This window comes from Schistocerca serialis, chromosome 5 (assembly GCF_023864345.2).
Source record: "Schistocerca serialis cubense isolate TAMUIC-IGC-003099 chromosome 5, iqSchSeri2.2, whole genome shotgun sequence".
NCBI lineage: Eukaryota > Metazoa > Arthropoda > Insecta > Orthoptera > Acrididae > Schistocerca > Schistocerca serialis.
Window position 1 is genome coordinate 426,661,682 of NC_064642.1, and position 26,684 is coordinate 426,688,365.

The 26,684-nt window shown below is 41.5% G+C and overlaps 1 protein-coding gene across 1 annotated transcript in view; it reads right to left on the reverse strand.

The window, feature by feature from the left end:
• LOC126481297 (uncharacterized) overlaps positions 1-26,684 on the reverse strand; it is a 452,512-nt gene that overhangs the window by 79,892 nt on the left and 345,936 nt on the right. Inside the window, exon 3 of the mRNA XM_050104945.1 lies at positions 21,972-22,113. Within this exon, the coding sequence (XP_049960902.1) occupies positions 21,972-22,113 (142 nt within the window). The remainder of the gene's footprint in view (positions 1-21,971; positions 22,114-26,684) is intronic.

The following is a 26,684-nucleotide window of genomic DNA, read 5'->3' on the forward strand; positions in this document are numbered from 1 at the left end:
GTCTACTAATCAAGAGCTTTGCTCCACTACCCCTCCTCCCCTTAGCTTGAAAGGCAAATGGAAAATTGCCGACAGCGCGCAGCGTATTCGGGCGGTTACCCACCCCGTACCTGCCGCGCCCGGCGTTGCGTAACTTCGGTGATCTGACGAGAATCGCTGTATTCATCGAAGCAAGGCCGTTGGGAGGACAAGAGACAAGTCGGGGTAATTTAATAAATGAACGGAATTAAAAGCACAGAGCGCCGGTATGAAATAATTTCTCGTTTGAAGGTTGAAGATAATTGCAATTTTGGTTTTAGCAGTAATTACGTGCCGCTCCTTCCGTTCTGAAAACGGGCATTTCACTTTTACATTTCACTCTGGATCGTGATTGGCATGACATAAACTACAAATTTGCATAAAATTTAGACAACAGTATATGAGCAAACATCAACAATTACTAGGTCGGTTTGAGAAGTCTGGAAAATATTCATGAAAGAACAGAAAATTATTTTTGCGCCTTCATGGTTGGTAAGCTTGATTAGTATATTTCAACAATATACAACGAACAGTTCATTCTTGATAGCCGTCTGGAGAGGTCGGTATGCCGAATGCGAAAGAGTTTCATGCTGTTTTAAATTTCATTTCAATGGTTGGACTGCAACCAAATCAAAACAGAAGTGGATGAAGTTCATGTGGGCTCTGCACCATCAATGAAGATCATTTACTTTTGGATTAATTAATTTAAACATGGTCGGTCAAGCACCAAAGAGGAGGCACACTACTGCCGTCCAATTGTCACCCCAAAGCAAAGCACTGACAAAATCCGTGATATGGTAACGCTGAATAAACATTCGCGAGATTGACGAGACTTGCATCACAGCGGATAATATCCTGTGAAGAGAACTGCCTACGAAGAAGTTACGTGTGACGTGGGTACCGTTGTAACTCACAGTCAACCACAAGTGTCTCCGGCACAACATTTTAATACAAAGTCTTGCGATTTTTAATCTCTATTCGCAAGAGTTTGGCGCCGATTTGTGATTGCTGATGAAACATGGGTCCATCATTACACACCACAGTCAAACGGCAGTAAAAACAATGGACAGTGGGTGTGAAAGTACACTGAAGAGACAAAGACCAGTTTGTTAGCTGGTAAGGTGATGGCACAAACTCCCTTACAATGTGTTTCTATGTTTTTGGATGATGGAATGATTGACAAAATAGTTACACACACGGATACATAAATTACAATATTACAAGTAAAATTTTCACGAGAACGTGATTGTAAGCTAACAGAGGTGGTTGAAATAAAGGCATTCATTGGACTGTTGTACATGGCTGGTTTGAAGAAAACAAATCATTTGAAAGTGAAAGAAATGTGGACTGATGATGGTACAGCCTCTGATTTTTTTTACAGTAACAATGTCCATAGAGCGCTTCTTATTTTTGTTAAGAGTGCAACGTTTTGAAGATATCCATACTCGGGAGGCAATAATGCAAGTAGCGCCTATCCGGGAAATATTTGAGGTCTTTGTTAGAATTTGGAGATATATGCCGGAAGACAGCCACCAGGACCTTCTAATTTGAGCAACGCGGCTGCTGACGTAGTCAAGAGAGTTGCTGCTCCTATACTGAACAGTGGTAGAAACAGTATCTGGAGAAATGTGTCTTTCATAACATCCCCTGCACATGAATGCCACATGTCTGGACAATTAATTTACGTCCATTCAACTATTTAAATAATTGAAAAATGACTACAGAACAACAGCAGTCGGCACATCACGCAAAAATAAAAAAGAAATCTCTCCATTATTTCTGTCAACAAAGAACAGACCGATGCCGAGTTCTATTTTTGGTTTCGGTGAAAACAATGTCATCATATCTTACGTACCAAGGAAAAAAAATGAAGAAAATCGTACTTATCCTCACTTCACAACGACGATAATATCGATCAAGAGACAGGTACTGAAGCTAAATCAGAAGTTGTTACATTTTACAACAAACTAAAGGAGGTGTGGACGTTGTTGATCAAAAGAAAGAGGATTATTCTGTTGCACAAATTTCTTCGAGGTGGCCAGTGAGACTGTTTTTCACTATTTTGAACATAACTGGTGCCAACGCGCAAATTATATACTAAGAAACCACACAAAATACAATTGCAAGACGTGTACTCCTGAAAGATGTATCTTAAGAGATGGTGAAACCACATATTTCACGAAGAATAACACTGCTGAACATTTCATCGGCTCTCAAGTTCCGAATGAAGCGGTTTGTACCGTTTCCTAATGTGGAAACAGAGGCATGACCCAGTGGCTTTTGTGCCCTTTGTCCAAGAAGGAAGAATAGACACTCTAAAAAAGGCATGTACTTTGTGTCACAAATCACTCTACACTGAGCATGTGACATTCATGTGCAAGGGATGTTATGAAAGACACATTTCTCCAGATACTATAGAAGACCGATTAATTAAAATATATGCAATTTTTGATTTTTTATATATTATATTCGTTATGTGTCATAAGTAAATAACCAAAGTTCAGAAGACTTTATTTATGGCTAAGACTGCATTTTTTGTTACTTATACCTTAATAAATTATGTGATTGCGTAGATAAGTGCCTTTCATTTCATATAATGATTTTTTATTGTAGTATCATATTTCATTTTTCTAAAGAATACGATTTAAATAGCGTAAGCATTTTGCTCTCGCGCGCCAAACCGTGTAACTTCTAAGGCGCGCCTACTTAGGGGCTAAAAGAAAAAGCAGTCTACTCTAGTTAGCCGGGAATCTGTGAGGAACAAATTCCGTTCTTAGTATTTGTCATCTCTGATTACCGCAAAAGCGAAAGCACTACTCAGCCAAGAACAGATGTCCCCTTCCTCCCAAGCTTACCGACAATTACCGAACTGAAATCGTAGCGCTGCCAACATATGCAGTCTAGCAATGCGTGATGCGGTATTATTTCAGTAGGCATTTCATAATGAAGTAGACACACATTTGAACATGAACACATATACAACGCTCTTTAACGAAATCGTTACGGCGCTCTGAGCTCAAAGTGCATCAACAGTTCAGCAGTCCCGGCACTGACGATAGCCCGCCTCGCCGTATGTAGATCTACTTCTCTCTGTTCTGTACGTGTAGTATTGTGTTTATTGTGTAGTTTTTTGTGCTACCTATTTAGCTATAATTATGAGTGATTGTGAGGAAGACACCGTTCGTGTACTCTTACTCCACCAAGAAAAATACCCAGAAAAGGCGGCTGGATAAGAAAAAAGGAAGGTACGCAGCATCGCTCACAAAATTTTAGACATCAGTGGTTAAAGGATCGGTTTTTAAGGACTGGTTTATGCCAGACACCAATGATTCGGCTAGAGCTAAGTGTACATTTTGCCCGTGAACATCGATGTAGCTGAAACATCTAATTTGAAAACTCACCCACTACCAAAGAACATATAAATAATAAACCTAGTTATAGTGTAAAAAGCAAACATTAACGTCCCTTGGATTCCAAAAAAGCTTAACTCGACAAAGTACAGAAAAAAACACGTGCAGAAATTAAAACTTGCTGCTTTTTTTGCATAGCATGACATTCCATATACGGTTGCTGACCATTTGATACCAGTGTTAAACGAAGTTGTGACGGATTCTAATTAAGAAACCAGAGCTTAAACGAATCAAAGTAACAGCAGTGGTAAAGAACGTTCTTAGAGAAGGTCATAAATCAGAATTAGCCCAAAAACTACAAAAAAAATTAATTTTCGGTCATGAAGGACGAGACAACCGACATTTCAATGGCCAAAACTGCTTACGCTGTGGTACGCTATTTTAATCAAGAAGTTCAAAAATTATTTAGCACATTTTGGGAGCTGCACGAAGTTTTTAAGAAAAGAACAGATATTCCCACAGCCAGCGCCGAGGTTTTATACAGATCTCTTATGGATCCATTCACCAATTATAATGTCCCGCCGGCCGGAGTGGTCGAGCGGTTCTAGGCGCTACAGTCTGCAACAGCACGACCGCTACGGTCGCAGGTTCGAATCCTGCCTCGGGCATGGATGTGTGTGATATCCTTAGGTTAGTTAGGTTTAAGTAGTTCTAAGTTCTATGGGACTGATGACCACAGAAGTTAAGTCCCATAGTGCTCAGAGCCATTTTTATTAAGTCCCACTGTAAAATGTTATACTCTTTGGGTCAGATGGATGGAATGTCATGATGGGTGAAAACGATTCCGTAAATCCTAGATTACAACGGGATTTTAAAGGAATCACAATAGTGAAATGTGTTCGTCACTCAGCCCATTTGTGTGCCAGAGAAGCCTGTATACAGTTACCTGAAAGCATAGAGCAAGTACCTCGTGATATTTGTAGCTGATAAACGCCAGTTTCATTTTCGTAACTTCCAGTCATTTGTTGAAGTGGAGCCCCACCTTAAACCACCTCAGACGAGATGGCTTTCACTGGCTGCAGTGGCTCAAAGAATATTAAAAAGTGGGAAGCCCAACGTCAACTTTTTATCGATTTCACAACAAATCGTGCACATAAAGCTAAAGCCGATGTGCGAATCGGGCACTATTTATTTCTGAAAAACTCTGCAACCCATTCTACAAACTATTTTTGTTTCCTTGAATGGTCCCTCCCTTTATTTAATAAATTCAGTCTGGAATTTCAAAGCGAGAAATTAGTTACTAACAATCGTGAAAGTAGTTATTCACAATGTACGTGAGGAAATATGCGAACTCTGCCAGAAAATCCTATTGCGTTATATACAACGTGAATGAGGCCAAACCCAGGTGAAGTAGACCCTGAACGTCTGCGTCATCAACACCATAACACTGAACTGTATTTTGGCGTCAAAGTGTTGGAGCTCTTAAAACATTCAGATGTGGTCAGACATCCTGCAGATATTGAACAATTCTTCTCATGTTGCAAAAATTTCTACAGAGTTGCTGCCACAGAAATAAATAAAACGATACAACATGGAGGACACTGCTTTGTCAAAGTTACGAATTTTCAAACCAGAATCAACGCGCGCTCGCAATTTCAGGAGCCGTTTCCCAACACTAATGCCTCTTATTGAAGTGGTTCTCCTTATAATTGCACCAGATCATCCCGCAAAAAGAAACAAATAATAGACGATCAATGGAAACGGCTGCCAAACACACAAGCTCGGTATCCTGAAGGATTGAATGCAGTTAGTGATCCAGATAAGTTTTGGGACGTTTTACTGAAAACTGAAGATTTTTCTGAGCTGGCTCTTTTTTCTCTAACTGCACTGTCTCTACCTCATACAAATTCTGACGGTTAATTTGATAAAAACAGACATAAGAAAGCAGCGAACTGTGGAAAGTGCGACAGGTGCACTTCTTGCTGCAAAGAGCGTAATAGAATCAACACGTACTGGAATTTGCGTCAATTTTGGAGCGACAAAAGACATGTTTTAGCCGTATGACTAAGGAAAAATTATACGGCAACATAAATAAGAACGATGTCAGTGAGGCTGAGTGTGTACCTGACATTATATTTGGAGACATAATCTAAGGCTAGAAAATACCACAAAAATTTGATAGTTGTATGCAGACGTAGATTATATGGCGCCACAGTTGAGAGATCTGTGGCGGTGTCGTGGTCTAAATCGCACCTCTAATGACAGACCAGAAATGATAAACGCTTCAACGTCACCAAACATTTGCCAAAGCAGCGAAGAGGTTTTTCCAGCAATGAGAGGGGAATATATTCCAGTCAGCTAACAACACAGTTAACTAAAGTGCCTTAAAGATCGTCTAAATAATAATAATAATTACAATAATATATCATGTACCTGTGTATTTTTATAAACTAATAAATTATCACCTCGTGGTGAAAATATTTATTAATGTGCATTCATCTCGATGTATTATGCGCTTTTGTGAATTGTTGTTACTTCCGAGAGTGAAATTAAATTATATCATAGTTGCTGATCGATATTAAGCATTCACGCATTCCAGTATGTCTCATCACACCGTCTCTACCCACGCCCAAACAGCCGATACGAGCAATGTGTCTAGAGCCTGAGTCTAGAAAATATGGCCACCGTTAACATTTTGTTTGTTTAACTCAAATTTTTTTAAATTAACAAATTCCTGCTAAATTCACACTCACTTAATATGTCTTGTTTTTGGTTTTATAACCTTTTAAATGCTTGATAAATGTAATAGCCTTGAGAGCCAAAGTACGAGATTTTTAGTTGTTTATGTACAAGGAAAAAAGTTCTATGTTTGGCAACCCCAGATAGCGTAGTTGCAGGACAGTTTCAAAATGACGTCTACAGGTGATGTACGTTCAAGCAATGTGCTGTCATTAAATTTCTCACTGCAGAGAAAGAAACTATGGGGAATTTCACAAACGCTTGTGCAAAATCTGTGGAGCATCTACAGTCGACCAAGTACAGTTTGTTGCTGGGCAAGGAGGGTGAGGGTCATCAGAAGGCGGTTCGGCGGCGCTCCACGATTTGCAGCGGCCGGTGAGGCCATCCACAGTTGTCACACCTGACATGTTGCAGCGAGCTGATGTTGGCATTCGCGAGGACAGATGCATTACGACTCTGACCGTCGGCGTTGCATCTGTCAATAAGCAAAGCACTGGCTCCGTCACCAGGACAAGGATTGGTATCGACAGGGCATACACACCCTGGAATCGCGCTGGAGGAAGGCCTTAGAACTCCATGGAGATTGCGTGGAAAAATAGGGTGTGCAGATAAAACACCATTCTTTCGCGTGTGTAGTTCTCATTATGTTCAATAAAGAACTGTTGAAGAAACAACTGCGGTACATTACTCTCTGTGCAACCCTCGTATACACATGTAGATGTAGAAATTAAAGTTGGGACAAAATAGGCAGGGAACAGTTATCAGATTTACAGTTAAAATACCATGCGAAACGTTCAGTGTCTAGAAACTGATATTTTACAAAACACAGTTCATTTAAACAGATTTCGGAGAAAGATTTGTAGAGATCGACTCCTAAAGCCATGACAATCGACCAGTCGATTGACAAGCGGGAAATCCTTATTCGAGTCCCGGTCCAGAACAAATTTTCATTGTCATCATTCCATTCTACAGCTGATGGTAGTCATTATTTGCAGTTGCGAATTCATCTGATGTGTTTAGTAATGGCTGTGATCACCGTAGTGCATCGTCATCAGAATAACGCCGGCACTGCAATATCGTATGTATCTGCCGATACCGGGCCAGCGACTTTCAACACATCTGATCTCTACGTGAATACACATAATGAATGTGCGTGTACAGATCGTAGACGTATGCTTGACGACATGTGGAAGTTTGGGTCTGGCCGTGAGTCTTGCATGGATAGCCAAATGGCACAGTCAGCCTTCAGCGGCGCAGCGGTTCAGACGGTGTTTGAACCCCTGTCGCACGTTTGCGCGAGAGGTGTTTACGTTAAGTTTGTAGCGGTGTCCCGCGGTAATGCACTGAACGAAACATGGCCTTCTCTTTCCGCAAATCGACACTGAAATTTAGTTTTGTTAACAAATATGCTCGACCGAAGGCTTACGAGATAGAACGTTATTTACAGGACAAGGTAAAAATCGAACCTGACGTTCACTGAAGCGGCATATGACGAACTTCTATTCCGACACCGACAAGGTCTTCGTTTCTGTCATTCGGACTGAAATGTTGGAGCGGTTACAGTTGAACACACCGGTATGGGACTACCAACGATCCACGTTTTTGAGCTTCCATTCGAGGGGCCAGAAGAATTGGTGACAGACGCCTTGCGTCCTTACGGCACGGTCCTATCCCATGTGGCCAAAAAATGGCCGAGTTTCAAAACGTATCCTGTCCTCAATGGCGTCAGACAAATTCGGATCGAACCCCAAAAACATGCTCCGTCATACTTGTACATCGCTGGTTGGAGGGCGATTATCATCTACGACGGACAACCAAGGACTTGCTCTGGGTGTGGGAAGGAGGAACACTTGCGTTCTGAGTGTACTTAACACAGGTTGTTGCAGCTGCCAGGGGATGATCCACCACACACACCGAATACGACTATGCTCCCCATGACCCATGTCGCCGCATTACGCGATGACGTAGGCCGCGCAACAGAAACGTACGAACTTACAGACAGAGGCACAACGTGTCGAGCCAACGAGGACGACGTTTCGCTGCACCGCCTGCAGAAGTCACAGGACGCCCTCTCTTCGGTGGCGCTTATGACCCCTTCTGATAAAGCCCTTACAGACGACGATAATACAGCGCACGATTCCGACGTCCCCCTACAAACATCCAGAGGCCACGCTGACCTCTGATTCCGAGACTCGGCAACGGGGTTTTCGGGCAAAGAGCAGACGACCATGGATACAGAATAAATGCTTAGCGTGTATGCAGGGGTGGCCTGCGAGACAGCGACGCGACCTTCGCGACTTTCCTATGACGATGCTCGAGGAACTGCTCCCACAAACTCTCCCGGTATAAGACCGGAAGAGTGCACGGAATAACGGCAGACCATATGAGGGGACGGCGGGGGACGTTAGGAAGAAAGCAGCCCGTGTACGGAAGAATTAGCGACCATTAAGGTGCCCTGCTTATGTTGACAGCCATGCAACAAGCTTATCGGATAGGGTCTGTTAACATCAATAGCATTGGGACGCCGGTAAAAATCATGATGCTCAGTGACATCATAAAAGGCTGCAGATTTAGAGGTAGCGCTGTTACAGGAAGTTCGTATGCTTCCCCTCTCGGACTTTTACGGTTACGATATTTACTGTTCCCTGTGTGACAGAGGTGTTGGCACTGCGATACTAATGAAAGAAGGGATACGTGCAAATGAATTAGAGTATTTGCTTTCTGCCCGTGGTATGGCCGTGCTCATAGGGGGAATACGTTTGATCAATATGTTCGCACCATCAGGTTCTGATAAGAGAAGAGACAGTGCAAATTTTTACGCCTATGACGTTACATCGTTGTTCCAGGGAGATACGATGCTTCCTCAACAGGAAGGTCCAACATCCTAACTACACTCCTAGCCAAGAACTTCGGGAGCTGTTCGATGGGATGGAATTAGTCGATGCATGGGACTTGAAGTATCGCAACCAACCAGGATATAAATTTTTTACGAGCCACTCCGCAAGCCGATTGGATTGGACCTATGTTCCAAGGGTTAACAATGTCGACGGTGGATGCAGAAATCTGGCCGACCACGTTTACAGACCATGAGGCATATATTTGTACGGTTAACCTTGATAGACAGCAGGTATGGAGACGGAGGGGTAACTGGAAGATGAACGTCTCTCACCTGTGTGATGCAGAATGCGAACACGTGGTGGAGAACATGTAGCATGGCAATTCTTATGGTTCTGTCATACAGTGATGGATCGAGTGCGCGAAGTCAACCTTATGGAGGGCGTTAATAGGTTATGCGAAGGAGCTTTCTCGACAGCAACGCACGACCACTGACTTTTATTTTAAGACCCTCCAGGAACTGTTTTCTTAATACTAAAAAAATGATAAGGTACAGTTCGCGAAAGTGGGAAATCCGGGTTCGAGTCCCGGTCCATCATTTCATTCTACAGCTGATGGTAGATAGTCATTATTCGCAATTGCGAATTCATCTGATCTGATATTGAGCATATCTGGGATGCCTTGGCAACGTAGTGTTCAGAAGAGATCTCCGCCCCCTCGTACTCTTACGGATTTATGGACAGCCCCCTTCTGGATTCATGGTATCAGTTCCCTCCAGCACTACTTCAGACATTAGTCGAGTCCGTGCCACGCCGTGTTGCGGCCCTTCTGCGTGCTCGCGAGGGACCTACACGATATTAGGCAGGTGTACCAAATTCTTTGGCTCTTCAGTGTATAATCCTCCTCCAAAATGGCTTTCCGAGACCGATGAGACAGACATTCCTCCGTACACTGACAAGGGGGAGGTCGAGTCAATAATTAAATCGCTGAAGACTAAGGACTGTCATGGCTATGAGGAAGTATCTAGCAGAATACTGAAATACTTTCCTGCACATGTTAGCCCTGTACTTACCTATATTTGTAATTTTTCCTTTAGGAATGGTCAGTTTCCTGAACGATTAGAGTTCTCTGTAACAAAGATACTTTGTAAAAAGAGAGAAAGGTGTAATGGAGACAATTTTAGACCTATTTCTATGCCAACACTATCTTCTTGCGTTATTTCAAAGGACGTGTATTTAAGGATAATCCATTATTTCATATCACATAATTTGCTGTCAGATGAACAGTATGGTTTTATAAGTTGTTTAAAAACTGAGGATGCTATATTCACTTTTATCGGTGAGGTAATGGATAGATTAAACCAAAGATTTCGAACAGTAGGCATCTTTTTTTATTTAACTATGGCGTTTGAGTGTGTTGATCACAAAATATTGCTCCAGAAACTGGACCATTACGGAATATGCAGGGTACCTCTCAATTTGTTCACATCTTACTTTAAGAACAGACAGCAGAAGGTCATTCTCCACAGTATTGAGAATGATTATGATGTGCAGTCCGAGTGGGGCATCTACAGGGTGGGGACCCAGGATCAGTGCTGGAGCCACTCCTACTCCTTAGTTATGTAAATGATATGGCTTCTGTTATTACAGGTGATTCTAAAATATTTCTATCTGCTGATGTCATTAGCTTGGTAGTAAAGAATGTTAGGTGCAATATTGGCACTGTTTTAAATAGTACAATTCCAGCCATAAGTTCATGGCTTGTAGGAAATAAACTAAAGTTAAATCACAGTAAGACTCTTTTTACAGTTTCTAACACACAATTCATCAAAGCTGACGTTTTAACTACACATAATGGGCATATGATAAGTGGGACTGAACAGTTCAAATTTCTGTGTGTACAGATAGGTAGTAAACTGTCGCGGAAAGCACATGTTCAGACTTTTGTTGAAAGACTTAACGCTGTTATTTTTGCTATTAGAACAACATTGAAGTAAGTGATAGTTCGATACGAGAAGTAGCCTACAGTGCTTATTTTCATTAGTTTATGAGGTACAGTATTATTATTTTGGGTTAACTCTTCCCATTCTTAACGGACATTTTTAGCTCAGAAACGGGCGGTTTGGGCTATAAGTGGTGTTAAGTTAGCAAACTTCCTGTCGACCACTGTTTATTAGTCTGGGGCTTCTGACGTTGACCTCTCAATATATTCTTTAATGTCGTTTATTAACAATATCTGCTTATTCCCAAGAATTGGCAGGTTTCACTCAATGAACACTGGACAGAAATCCAATCCGCATTTGGATCCCATCTCCTTGACTTTTGTGCAGAAGAATTCAAAAATCTTAGCAGTAATCCACGCAAATCTAAAATGACGCGTTACCTCATGTATTACTCCTATTCTGTCGAGAAGTTCCTTGAAAACCTAATTTAATTTCTGTGTTACATTGTTAATTGTGTTAATATAAACTTATAGATTATCGTCTTTTTAGGTTTTGTAAACATTTTATTTTATCTACTATTACTTTTCTATTGTAATTTCGTGTACAGACACGTGCCATGACCATGAAGATTTGCTCCTTAGTTTGGTCCTATGGAACTAAACGAGTAAAATACGAGGGTAATCCCAAAAGTAAGGTCTTCTGTTTTTTAATAAGTACATAGACCTGTTTATTTCTACAATGGCTTACATCAGTTTACAGGTTGAACTTCTGGCTATTTTTCGACATAATCACCATTTCTGTCGATGCATTTTTTACGCTGTGGCAGTTTTTGTATGCCCATGTCATACCAGCTCCTCGCGTCGGAAAGTTATGAACCTCTTCTTTCACCTTTCGTCGGAGCTGAATCGCTTTCTGTTCTTTTAACCTAGGAACAGGTGAGAGTCACTTGGCACCAAGTCAGGACTATAGGGTGGGTGGGGGAGTGATTACATTCCACTGAAATTGTTGCAGGAAAGCAACGGTTTGCCAAGCGATGTGTGGGCGAGCGTTGTCATGGAGAATGTGTATGCCCTTGCTCAACATTCCTCTTCTCCGGTTCTGAATTGCCCGTTTTTCAGAGTCTAACAGTACCTGCCAGCGTTAATTGTGGTCTAACGTGCAGAGATCATCCAGGGTGATCCGCCGATCTTCACGCATGTTTTGCTCAACCTTCAACACTGTCTCCTCCTCAGAAACTGACGGTCTAACGCTCCCTTGTTCGTCGTGAATTTCGGTCCGACCAGCTGCAAACTCTCTACGCCACTTACGAACATTTTTGACATCCATAAACGACTCACCATACACTTCCGTCAATTGCCGATTGATTTTCAATCGGCGCAGTGCCTTTTGCGTTCAAAAACCGAATGACTGCGTGCAATTCGCACTTGGCGGTAACATCCAACGGGAGCTCCATTCTCAACGGCTCACAAGCCAAGACTGAGCGCCTCAGCGCGGCGTGCTCATGTTTACACACAACGCGTTCAAAAATGGCTCTGAGCACTATGGGACTTAACTTCTGAGGTCATCAGTCCCCTAGAACTTAGAACTACTTAAACCTAACTAACCTAAGGACATCACACACATCCATGGCCGAGGCAGGATTCGAACCTGCGACCGTAGCGGTCGCGCGGTTCCAGACTGTAGCGCCTAGAACCTCTCGGCCACTCAGGCCTGCCCACACAACGCGTGAAGCACTCTTCATAACAGTGTGACCAACTGCCACACAAACAGGGTTCTGTACTTATAAAAAAAGTAGGAGACCTTACTTTTGGGATTATCCTCGTAAATAAAAATATTACTTCCGTCCACCAAAACGGCTACAGAATTGATTCACAGAACTACCTAGAATACTATTCAGCTCTATTCTAGCAGAATTGCAGATTACCTACTTGAAAGAAAACGAACTTCTTCCTGGAAACTTGCATTAATGCCAGAAACAACAATCAAGCACGAACCATCTCGCACTGTTCACACATTGTCATTCATAAAAGCTAGTGATTTTTAGAACTTACACATAAGTTTAATTCAGCAAAACATCGACCTATTCTAAAGCAATTAGGGTCCTATGGGATATTTAACCATGTTTGTGGCTGGACTGATAATTTTTCGGACAGCAGAACGAAACAAACAATCCCACACTAAAAGTCATTTGCATAAATAATGGTTTTCTTCTTGGAAGCCTAATAGGACTATAAGAGTTTAAGTTATACATTGGAGGCTTAGCGGATAGTATGGGTTGAAATTTGAAATCAAATTTTTCACAGATGACACATTTACAATAAAGTTTTATCTCAAATTACATGTTTAGAAAATATTGTCCTGGTGCAAGAAGTGGCAGTTATCTCTTAATGTAGAGAAATGTAAAGCTGTACACTTCAAGAAACGTAAAAAATGGAGCAGCCCTTGAAGACGATTTATCAGCAACTGTTAAGAGTCTGAGATGTGAAAATAGCCCGTGTACCAATGTCTAGAGATTATGCAGTGCAATGAACACACAAGATCAGTTGTAAGGCAAATGGCTGACTTTGGTTGGTAGATAGTATACTGGTAAACTGCTGTTAGTCGAAGAATACTTACAAAATACTTATGTACTATAGTGAATACTGCGTCAGTGCGTGGATTTTTACAGGGATTCCGGGCATATGCAAAGCAGGAACGTTAGTTTTGTGTGGATTCATGATGTGACAACACTGTAGAAAAATCTTAACAGGCACTTGAAGCAAGGCACCATATGACGGAGCGACGGGAGAAAACGCAAAGACTCAATTTAGTATGGATTGGTTTGATGACGTTTTCTGTTGTGTTTCCGTATGCATCACATGCTAGCAACAAGTAAATCAATATCTACCGCTAGAAAATGCTGTATACTACATAAACTCCTTTCTTGTTGTATTTATGTTGTTCCCTTTGAATTTAACTGATCATACAGTATGATAAGCGTTGACGAAAAATACGCTCCTGTGGGTTAGCACTTTCTTGTGCCGACCCGTGCATATTCGGTCATAAATTACCACGACCGGTACAACAGAGCGGTGACATTACATATTCTTGATTCAACTATGTTGCGAGTACAGCGGACAATGCAGCTCGCACAGGGACGTCACGACAAACAATCTTTCCACTCTTCAACCGTTAACGGAATTGGACGGAACCTACATATGTGGTATAATAAATAGTACTCTGTCTCACACTTTAAAGTGAATCACAGAATTTAGGTGCAGCTATACACAAGGAATACATATATCAATATTCAATGCCCAATTCAGAGAGTATGTTTCGTCTCGAGCTGCTATCCCTCCACCGCTCGCGCGTTGCCTTCGATACTACAGCCAGGCGCCTACTGACCAATGTTGCCAGATGCAACAATCTCGACATCAGGAGAAAGAAACTCTAAAATGCATTAAGATAGCAGCAGATACTGGACAACCTATTCTCCATTCTTCACAAATAATGTATCTAGAATTATTGCTCTTTTACTACGTTGTAGCCATCACTTAAATTTAGATTCACTTTCCCACTCACTTTTGTTCTCTACTTTTTTCCAATCTCCGGGTGCACTCATTGCCTTGAGCGAGCGTGGAAGAGAGGGAGTATTGTTCATCGCACACGAGCATCTTTCGGTTACACTCGGCATGTCGAGGACAGTTTCAAGCTCTGAGGAAGATATGGTTCTCCGTTATTATTACCCAGAAATAAACAAAGAAAATTCTCAATTCATCTGTACATCCAAAGAAATATAAACTGCAGCCTGTATGTAGGAACCAATGAGCTGTGACGGAGTTTCGAAATTCATAGCGGTTTATAGAACGAATAAACAATGCTACAGTGATTAGGCCAGTTGATTTCTTCCGCCATAACACATCGTTAGTTTTATTTTGAAAATCCAAATACGAGGGTGAGTCAAATGAAAACCTTAAATATTTATTAAATATAATTTTGTGTGCATAAGTGGTACAAGGCTGTATCACTTTTCAACATAATCTCCCCCACGCTCAATGCAAGTCCTCCAGCGCTTCCAAAGTGCATAAATTCCTTTAGAAAAAAATTCTTTTCGTAGTCCGCGCAACCACTCATGCACCGCGTGGCGTACCTCTTCATCAGAACGGAACTTCTTTCCTCCCATTGCGTCTTTGAGTGGTCCAAACATATGGAAATCACTTGGTGCGGAGGAATGCCGCCATTCCTTGCTCGCTCTCTTCATTTCCGGTTGGTAGAAGTGAACCCAGGTTTCGTCCCCAGTAACGATTCTTGCACGGAAGCCATCAACTTCTCGTTCAAAGCGCCGAAGAAGTTCTTGACAAGCATCGACACGTCGTTCTCATTTCAGGAGTCAGCTGCCGTGGCACCAATCTTGCAGACACTTTGTGAAACTGGAGCACATCATGCACAATGTGGTGTGCTGACCCATAACTAATCTGTAAACATGCTGCAATGTCATTCAATGTCACTCGGCGGTTTTCCTTCACTATGGCTTCAACTGCTGCAATGTTCTGTGGAGTCACAACTCGTTGTGTCTGACCTGGACGAAGAGCATCTTCCACTGAAGTCACACCATTTGCGAACTTCCTACTCCATTCGTAGACTTGATGCTGTGACAAAAATGCATCACCGTACTGAACCTTCATTCGTAGATAAATTTCAATAGGTTTCACACCTTCACTACGCAAAAACCGAATAACAGAACGCTGTTCTTCTCTGGTGCAAGTCGCAAGTGGGGCGGCCATCTTTATACTGATACTGCGACGGCATGTGTGCTTCAGCACTATGCTGCCACCTACAGGCCATTCTGCACGCTGTTTATAGCACTTACCAACTTACAGGATAATGGCGCGAAATTTCGATTTGTTATTACAAATTTAAGGTTTTAATTTGGCTCACCTTAGTATCTAAAGATTTATACACACGGAAATGTTGTGATGGTTGTTTTTACATGAACACCATTGTATTCACGGATTTGTGGCTTTTTACTGTTCGTTTCCACTTGACAATGTAATTTTACAGAATGACAAAGTTACTAGTCACACAAAAGACTACTCTCGGTTTGATTTACAAGTTTTTGTACATTTTCTTCCGTTGATGTAGAGGCAATTTTATTTTAAACAACAAATGTACATGTAATATGAAATTCTTTCCCCACTTTACAACCCGCTTTCTCTGTCGAATCGCTCGTGCGGTAGCCTAACAGCTTGTAGTTATATACAATGGAATATTTTTCGACTTCAAGTACAAACCTAATGTCCATCCGAAAAATGCAGCCTTACAGTAAACTGAATTTTATTGTCACTGAGTAGAGTTTCGTTTTTCGCCATTTAAGCGCTCCATCTCTTTTCGTTAGTACAAAATAGTTTTTAGTTACCTATATCTGTATATTTGTTTGTTGTGTTTATTCTATTGTCAAGAACAATGCACAGTTCAATAACTGGTGAGCCATTAGCCACTGGAATTTTATCTTCTGCCTCCACAAAGTTTTCAGATCGCACGAACGAACAGATGACTCATCATGAGGATAGGGAATAAGGAAGCAAAGAATATCATGTGATCTAGAAGCAAAACAGGAAAGCAAAACGAGGTCACATATTTGCTGTCATGTATTTGCTGCCTGTTATGCTGACGTATCTCTACGATCTGTTACAAGAAGTAATTTCCACAAGTATGACACCTTTGTGCTCCTGGTAAAAAGCGGCCAAGAAATTAAGAACATACGTTTCACATCGTTATTCGCATATGGATGTAATAAGAGACATTATACTACATGCATGTGGACATCACATTTCCAATGAAGCTAGAAACAGTCGAGAAGCCCACATGAATAACGATGTTTTAAGCGGCTCGTCGTGACGAGAAAAAGGCGTTTCGGGGGCTGCATACACACTATCAGCATTAATAAACTAATTATACAACAGGCTACATAAATGAAGTAACGATCGGTATCATTCCGAAAGTATGAGTATCCTGAAAGAGGGTGGTGATTTGATATATTTAATTTGTGGAAATACATTGCTGACAAAGGCAGACCTACTTACACGACAATGTTTTTCGAACGACGTGAACTCTTCCTCTCACAAAGCACGCTTGGCTAGCTTCCGCATTCCTGTCGCGCGCATTTTTCTCAGCTGTTGACTATACACTGACCATTGTGTTGTGCGACAGATCAATTGTTTATTTTTCTCAATAACAACTATTTTATTCGCGATCACACATTGTCAGTTTGGCAAGCCGTAGGTGAGTAACCAGCATCTGGCATGTGCCTATCATTCCGCCTTCAAGCAACGCTCGTCATTATTTTAATACTGCTTAGATGACGAAAACGAATAAAATCCAGTGTCCATCCCAGTCGCTCAGTGTTAAATATACGATGGGTTATGGGATTCAACCAAAATCCCAACAGAATTGGCAATTTTTTTTAGTGCGAATTGCTAACCTGTTCTCATTCGAAGAAGCACCACCATTTACGAGTAACGGCCACATTTACCTTTTTGACAATTTAATTACGCTTCTTTTGCCAAAACACAGTATAATTTCCAGAAAATCATTTTTGCAGCAGCTACGGAGCATGGGACTTCATTTCCATTTCCATTATGACAGTTTACTGAAACAGAGTGTCTCATTATACAAGTAATTGGTGACGAGAGAGCTCAACAGTTTACGAGAAACCTCACTGTGTCGATTTGCGGAAAAATAAGAGAAGAAGTTTCATGTTTATTTTCATACTAGGAAACTTGTTTCACTAGCTGTCGATAACTCTTCAAGAATTACGGTTACAGGAATGAAAAAATTAAAGAGAAACAACTTCTGATATATCGCAATAGATAAGAAAGTCCAATGTGCTTACGAACTGGCAAAGAACTCTCCTCCTTGTGTGCCACCATTCGCCAACATCTTGTTTCGATGTCTGGTGCGCTTTAGGAGATATGAAGGATGTTATGAATATTTCATCCCTGCGGGTGTGAGATCGGGAGTGAATGCGCTACATAGGATCCATTTTCTCGAGATCGGAGACAGATGGAGGCCTCTCCCCAGTCAGAACAAACATTCAATATGTTAGCTAAATTTCATTGGCAGCAACATATGGTGTAATGTGCGCCAAACGCAAAATCATCGCAAACTTTTCGAATTTTGCGTAATATCTTACTAAAATGTGTAAATCACAAAAAGTAAGACCATTAGCGAATATATATATTGTGAGGCTACAGTGAAGATTTCTAGCTCTTTAAATAAGTGTCTGCAGGATGATCTTGGATGAGCTCCAGCAATTATTCTAATTACACGCTTTTGTGCAATGAACACTCTTTTACTCAATGATGAGTTACCCCAGAATATGATGCCATACGAAAGCAGAGAATGAAAATAGGCGTGGTAAGCTAATTTACTCAGATGTATATCGCCGAAATTTGCAATGACCCTTATAGCATAAGTAGCTGAACTCAAACGTTTCAGCAGATCCTCAGCGTATTTTTTCCAGTTCAACCCCTCATCAATGCATACACCAAGAAATTTTGAATATTCTACCTTAGCTACCGATTTCTGATCGAAGTCTACATTTGTTAATGGGATCATTCCATTTACTGAGTGGAACTGTATATACTGTGTTTTGTCAAAGTTTAATGAGAGCCCAAAATATTACCAACCGCACAAGGTTTGAACTCATAACCGTTCGCTTAGCAATCCAACACCATAACCATTACGCTAATTTAGCTATTGTGGCACCATACACAATCATTAACCCAGCTCCAGGGATGTAGGGTCCCCTTCCCTATTCCTCCACTGGGGTAATTCCTGTCTGGTGTATCCACGTCGCGGGGGTGGGCACCTACACTTCAATAGGCCGGAGTGACAAGGTGACTGAGTTCGGGCAGGGACCCAATCCCGTGGGGTATAAAACGGAACCCATGCCCAGGGTTATGGGTGAAAACCTTAATGGCAGCAACGGCGAAGAGAAAAAAAAGACTTCGGAACGGCATAGCTGGCAGATGAGGCAACCCTCCTTTCTGGGGATTAAATGAGAAGGGAACCACTGCCTTGTGGTGGAGAAGAAACTCTAAAGGCTAAGGGAGACAACCCCAACAGAAAATCCTTTCTTGCGTTAGGCCTAGCAAGGCAGTAGGAAGGTCTTCATATATTGCTTTCAAAACACAGACGAGCCTCCGAACGAAACTCTTTATGTCGATCTGAGACAAGATGAGAAGAAGTTTTTTCAGTATTTTCGAATGTCGAAAACTTCGTTTGCTGAACTGCTAAGAGAAGTGAAAGAAGAAATCACAGGAATGGACAATAATATTTTAACTGTATTTTTCGGACCATAAGACGACGATAAGACGCACATTTAATTCTGATATGAAAATTTTGAAATGTGTTTTTTTTTTTTTGTTTCATCTTCATTCGCCCTGTAGGTTTGAGTTAATGGTTTCCACGTTCATCCATTTTGTTCCTTCTTATCGCATTAAGACTGCGAAAAGGTGCACTTTATACTGGTAAATGCAAAAGAAAAGGGGTGGGGGATGCAAGTGTGCTTGAAGGTTACTACCCTCCTAGTCTTTACAGTCGTAGCTACTAAATTTCACTACTCTTTTATGGTCGAAAAAATAAGGCATTAAATTTGAAAAAACGAACATACAACTTACCAATTTTGTTTTTTCATCCACGCTCTTCTCATTGAAATCAGGAACAAATTTCGTATAATGTCTTGCCAAGCAACTTCGTATAATTTGTTGCCAAGCATTCGCTTTCACCACTTTGTTGCTATAGTCATCGCTTTTGACATCCCAAATAGCAGGAGGACTTTCTACTTCACTTATAAAGTCTTCTGTGTTAAAATCTAAACTCGTGGCTACAATGTGTACAGTATAATGTAGAATGAATGTTTCGCGTAACTGTTTCAAAAATGACTGCCGTCTGTTGGCAAATCTGAAGCTCTGTGTCACTCCGATTCAAGCAAATGCATGTCCGGCGGTGACTGCCGTGAACACAGTGATCTTGTCAGTCACGTGTGCCGAGGGTGAGTCACTGCTGCGTCACAGTGGCCCGGTAAGACAGTGTAGTGTTACCGTGAGAACGCTCCAGTTCAAACGAGTGTATATCTGTCGGTGACCGTCTCTGGTAACCGTCACCAGTGTCCCAGTGTGAAACGGGCCTAACTGTAGAGCTATAAATATGCACCACGTCCAGCTAACAGCGAATGAGGCATGTTGTCTCCAACAGTGAAATGCAGTAATTGAGTAATTGTTGGCAGTACGCATACCGTCAACCGATTACATTATACAGTTTTTCAAACCTTTCACCAATACCATTCCAGTACCTCAAGACAGTTGACACCAAGTGGCACATCTTACCATCTCCATTAGTCTATGACACGTTGACACCATTGTAGTCAATGTTAACCCACGTTTTTCGCACAATGTTAGCTATGGAAATACAATATGAATGTCATTACTTTCTTTGAATGAATAACGAAGGGGTTATCGTGGACATACTGACAATATCATACGGAAATAAATGACATATTTTAGATCCGGCTGGAACTGTTAAGATTCATTACACTGTATCATAAGAATCTGCTTAGTTTTTCGCTGTCAGACAGGGCGAGTTATCGTTACCCAGGCACATATAAGACAGAACTTTTAAATATGCCAAACGGAAATTACTTTGAAGTAATAAACACGAATGTGCTAAGAAAACTGTAGACTTGCTCTTTTATTTGCTTTTCAGCAGGAGAGCAGTAGATTTTTTGAAAAGCAGGAAATCTGCAAAGACAGTAGAACTAGCAACACTGGTACTGAATAAATTTATGTACCCACAAAAAACAGGTGGGGAGGGGCAGGAGGTAAGAGTATTTGTCGCGACGGATAGCTAACATCAACATTCCGAGATGCTGAATCGAAAGATGGCAGTTATAAAATAAACCGGGTGTTGTGCACAGAACAACTGCGCGACAGGTGGAGGGTTAATAGTAAATGCCAAAGCCAGAACATAGGTTTTATTGGACACAGCAACTATATGCACACCCTACGAAGACTCTTGTCGAGGTGGCTCTTGGGTCTAGTTGAGTCAACAGAATTCGAATGCCTTGACTAAGTCATTATCTTTATCAGTTTTTTACTATGTTAGCAGGTCCTTTGCGCCTCCATTTCATGCATCTAACGAGTATGGACTCTCCTCTGACAACAACAAACTTCAGCTACTAAACAACATGAAGTTAATTAAAGTAATTAATTAAGTTATTTCAAACTCAACATGTAATATTTCAGCAGTAGCGAACCTGGAGAGTCACTTCTCCTTTCATATACAAATACACACCATAAACAGTTTTGCCTGATATCTACAGTTCACAGGCAACACAATAAATTCCGCTTGATGTCATTAGAGGTTTATCGATTCAGCTACTCTCATCAAAGATCTCGCCAAGATCTTCTTGGAGTCCAGTGTAGCAGTTTTCCAGCCGCTCGTACTATCACGAAAGCACGGATGTATCTTAACCTTTGCCTTCGATCAACCTCAATTTGAAACATGATGCTTGGTCTAACTGCCAAATAAAAATCTAAACAGTGAAACTAGATACTCATAAACAATGTGGACGAAATTAAAGTAAAATATTTTTATGTGAACAAGGCACATAAGAGTAGCGTAATAGTTACGTGCAGATGTGAAAACTGAACATGGTGTGATGAGTCTGTATGTACTGGGAGCGGGCGTGGTAATTATGACGATAAATAATCACTTGCACTCCCGTCACTTAACGTAAATGCTTTCTTTCTCGCAACGATACACAAAGCGTGTAGCATAGAGCGCGTATTTCAGATAACTGATGTGGCAGGTTCTACGTCCCCACAAATCCCTTATGTTTGAAGACGCGTAATAATAAACGCATATCTCTAAAATTCATGTCAATTCCAATTTAATTGCAGCCTCAACTTCTAAAATAAAATTAACTAAAAAACAGTGAGGGATTTTCGATCGACTTACAACTATGATTTTTACGGAGTTGAAAAAGTTCCTATAGCCATATATTTCGGGATATTATATCAAAATATTATATCAAAGTTGTAGTCTACCTTTCTTCAGGCGATTCCTCGTCGTTGAAGAGCATATACCCTTTGGTGAAGTCTTCCCCTGTGTGTGTATTTGGCACGGGTATAGTTACAAGCTTCATCTTTCCCAGTACTGGATGGTTTATCTCTTCCTCTGTGTGGATTTCTGCAAATCAAAAAAATTGCGTTAAAAACATTATAAATCTTCACATACCACAGGCAAGTACGCACAGGAAAAAGGAGACCTTGTAAAAGTCTTTCATATACGAGTAAGTACGAATGGAAAATATTCGTGTTCAATAGATTTTTAATCCAATACCCTATCTTTATAAAATTCTCTAAGAAAATAGAATATGGTTCTTATAGCATGGCCCAACTGCAGTACATAGTTTAGAAGAAAGTTTGCAATGGGTATGGGGAAAGTGCTTCCTCTTGCTGCCTCCCACCCCGCGTCCGAAAAATATTTCCCTAATAGTGGAACTCGGTGTTAGCCTTGCTCAGTCGTGTTTCGTTGTTCGACATTTAAGTTCGTCCGCTTTTATTTTATTAGTGTGCTACATTATCAAATTAATTTTTCGTAGCTGTTGTTTAGAGGCACATAAAATTTCCAAAGACATTGGAACTACGAAAGAACACGTTTATCCAACAGTTACCGATAGCGGCCAAACAAATGAAGAATTTGACCAATATGAATCCGGAAGTAAAAGTGTAGGGAAGAATGCTGTATCTTGAGATCAATGTATCTAAGAACGCATGACGTTTTCAGGCCGATGTTTTAACCTATCGACCGAATTTAGGATCATATGAAAAAAAAGTGCGCTAGAGACCGCCATAAGCAGTTTCCGAAATATTTTGCTGTTTTTGTTGTGAGACGTAGGATCTTGTTTTGTGTAGCGTTTGTAAATATTTTCAGATCTACAAATTTAAGTAGTGTCCAGTATGACAGACTTTTATGGTGTGCAAAATTCGATGTAGTATTAAAACCAGTTGTGTGAAGTTTGGAAAGTTAAGCCATACTTCGTCAGTCGGAAACAATCTTGAACCTTGATCAAAAAGTCTTCTACAATAGAAGATGTGATAGTTGCAAATTAACTGCGTTTTTATAATGTGTTATTATTTTTACGTCTCGAAAAATGAAACTTGTGTTGTGATTCTTGAGTTTCTCCCGGCGTATTTGATAATCAAAATATCCACGGGTGTACTGCCGGTCTACAGTGTCCAACGGGCACAATATTTCGGCGATCATACATGTCGCCATCATCAGGTGAACTGACGGACTGAGCTCCTGTGAACTTGCCGGCACGGAGATCCGTACGCTATGGCTGCTCAGAGGGAATTGGGTTCGGTCGCGGCGGCGGCCGATTTAAATACCCTCCGCCCGCGGCGCGCTCCCTCCGCTGTCCGCGCACCGCGCCACGGTCGCGCGGTGGAACAGATTGCGACGGCGTCTGAGATGACGTCGGAGTGATGGCTCTGTCCGCCGTGGTCGTCACAACTATACGTTTTCTCGATTTACTCTTGATTAACCCAATCGCTGGTTCCCAAGCCTTGCTAAGATTATAGCCACAGTCACGGTTTATGAGGTCGCCATTGGTGCGAATTTCGATGGCCTCTCTAACAACGCTGTCCCAGTATCTCGACGTCTGTACCAGAATCATCGTGCGTTCATACTCCATAGCGTGATTTTCAGACAAACAATGTTCAGTGACCGCCGACTTGCTCGGATACATCAGTCGAGTGTGCCTCTGGTGTTCACGGCATCGATCCTCGACGGTGCGCATCGTCTGACCACTGCCACATTGACACGGAATCTGGTACACGCCGGCCTTCCTCGAACCGAGGTCATCTTTGGCTCTCCGCCCAACCACTACAGCACAACCTGTGGAGATGAATGAAATCACGAGGGAGGAAGTAGGCACTGCGTTTATTTCATATACAGGCGCACTCTCGGGGAAAATCGCCCGCATTTTGAAGAAACACCGGGTCGGAACTGTGTTTTGTCCTCCAAACAAAACTCGTGCGCTGGTGGGGAGCGCCAAAGATGACCTCGGGTTGAGGAAGGCCGGCGTGTACCAGATTCCGTGCCAATGTGGCAAGTCTTATATTGGTCAGACGATGCGTACCGTCGGGAATCGATGCCGTGAACACCAGAGGCACACTCGACTGATGTATCCGAGCAAGTCGGAAAATCACGCTATGGAGTATGAATGCACGAGGATTCTGGTATAGGCGTCGAGATACTAGGACAGCGTTGTTAGAGAGTCCATCGAAATTCGCACCAATGACGACCTCATAAACCGTGACTGTGGCTATAATCTTAGCAAGGCTTGGGAACCAGCGATTGGGTTAATCAAGAGTAAATCGAGAAAACGTATAGTTGTGACGATCACGGCGGACAGAGCCATCACTCCGACGTCATCTCAGACGCCGTCGCAATCTGTTCCACCGCGCGACCGTGGCGCGGTGCGCGGACAGTGGAGGGAGCGCGCTGCGGGCGGAGGGTATTTAAATCGGCCGCCGCGCGACCGAACCCAGTTCCCTCTGAGCAGCCATAGCGTACGGATCTCCATGCCGGCACGTTCACAGGAGCTCAGTCCGTCAGTTCACCTGATGATGGCGACATGTATGATCGCCGAAATATTGTGCCCGTTGGACACTGTAGATCGGCATGGATATTTTGAAACTTGTGTTGGTTTTCAATAGCTTTTATTTCAAAATGTATTTAATTTGTATCTGGTTTTAGATAATACTTCTACTAACTTCGCTTTCACTTAGTGAGTACTGGCGAGTAGCAGCGTAATAATGTAACAGATAGAGTATTAAATATAGTATTGATGAGATTCTCACGATTGCAATACCTTTAAATTTCAATAGAATATTTGTTCCTAGATATACGACCATGTTGTACCAAGTAAAGTTCTTTCACATTCGGAAATTTCTCAGTTTTCCAGAGTAATTTTGTAATTTCAGAAAAAATCTGCTACAGCGAAAACGTGAATGCCATCATTTTAAAACGGGATATGAAAATGCGAAAAATCTGAAATGTGTTCCAAGGTACAACCCCCCCCACCCCCCTTACTGAAAAGGTCTGGTGATTTAATACATTCACGTCGGCTGCATGTAGTCAAGTCAGTCATATATGTTGATGATAGCGATAATATATTTAGAATTTTGCGTACTATTCTGCTATAAAGAATGTCACAAAGCACACTCGATTCGCTGCCACGCACGTTCTTCTCAGCAACGGAGAGTAATTTGTTCTTGAATCGAAACATGATGCATGAAACAACTCCTGGCCGAGTGGCGTATCCTGAAAATGTTGGTAATGCATGCAACATGAAACTTGTCAGTTGTACGTGTGTGTATTATTATCATCTCACCATGGTTAGATCTGTAGTGGAAGTCAGCTCTGCTGTTCTTTCAGCCTTACACCACATTTTCTCAAAGACATATCTCTTAAGGCACAGCTTTCAAGTCTTCCACTGCTTTGCTGCGTAATGTAATTCTATGGATGCAGACTGCATAATGCTAAATGTAAGGTCAGTCAGTGAGACAGTTCTTCAAACAGACACTAAAGGAAGTTAAATCGAAAATCTCGTAATATAATTAAGATATAAATGTGTTTAATTGATGGCAAATGTGACTTAATTTTGTTGATTTTCCAAAGTAATTTCCTCAACTGTTGGAGTCGCAGCTCTTCCTGAGTTCTCGAAATGATAATCCTGGTTTTCCCAAAAAGCAAATGGCCCCATTCACTCCAAGTATTTCCTAGTTCTGTTTCACTAATTCAATGTGCTTGCATGTTTCTGTACTGTTCATCTAATGTTCATCTAATAGCAAACCACTTCAACTTTACCAAATGTATGTACACCTAGCCATGTATAGGTATGAGATTCTGAGTTTTCGTACCGAGAAACAGCAGTGTGCAGAACATCAAGTTCCGATTAACCACGATATATACTGTTCTAAGGAGATTTATCTTTCCCAAGAAACAAACATGGCCAACAGAAGAGTTTCCACAATGTTTGACTGCCGCATTACCTATTTTTTGTAATTATCAGAATTAAATGTTCGTATGAAATTTCTGGATTTGTTCTCTGTCCTTAAAATACTGGGGCGGGGAGTTGGTCGAACATTCTCAACAACTTCTAACTTTTCACCGAATGGCCGTGAGTGGAAAGATTCATTAGAAACACTTACCATGACATCAATATTGTAATTACTCATTTTGCGAAGCTGCCGGCTAAGATATGATTCAGTCATATTAAACACGATGCTTTCATCCGTCACGAAACTCACTAATGCACGCAGAATTCAGGGGATCGGAAGAGAAAACGTGCTGAATGCAATCTTCTTATTAAATGCCTCTTATCTATCTGTGTTTCACATGAGCATTTTGTGATATAGCAAACGGCCAAATTGGGGTCGAGACTACCACATCGCCTGGCTTATACATTTCGTGAACCATTACAAGAAAGCGTCCATGCAGGTGCACCTTGTACAGCAGGGGAACCAGCTGTCGGCTCAAAGGAAAGAAAATACCAACTGTGAAATTGGTACTGTTCAATATTATGATTTAATTATTACGATTAGGGTTATAACGAACATTTGTGATCGAATATTTGTGACTTAACGACTCATATATTTAATAGAGTGTCCAGTGCATGCATTGCATTCATGGGGAATACGTCCCTGCGCTGGCCACATAATTATGCGCACAATCTGCTGGGATGGGCT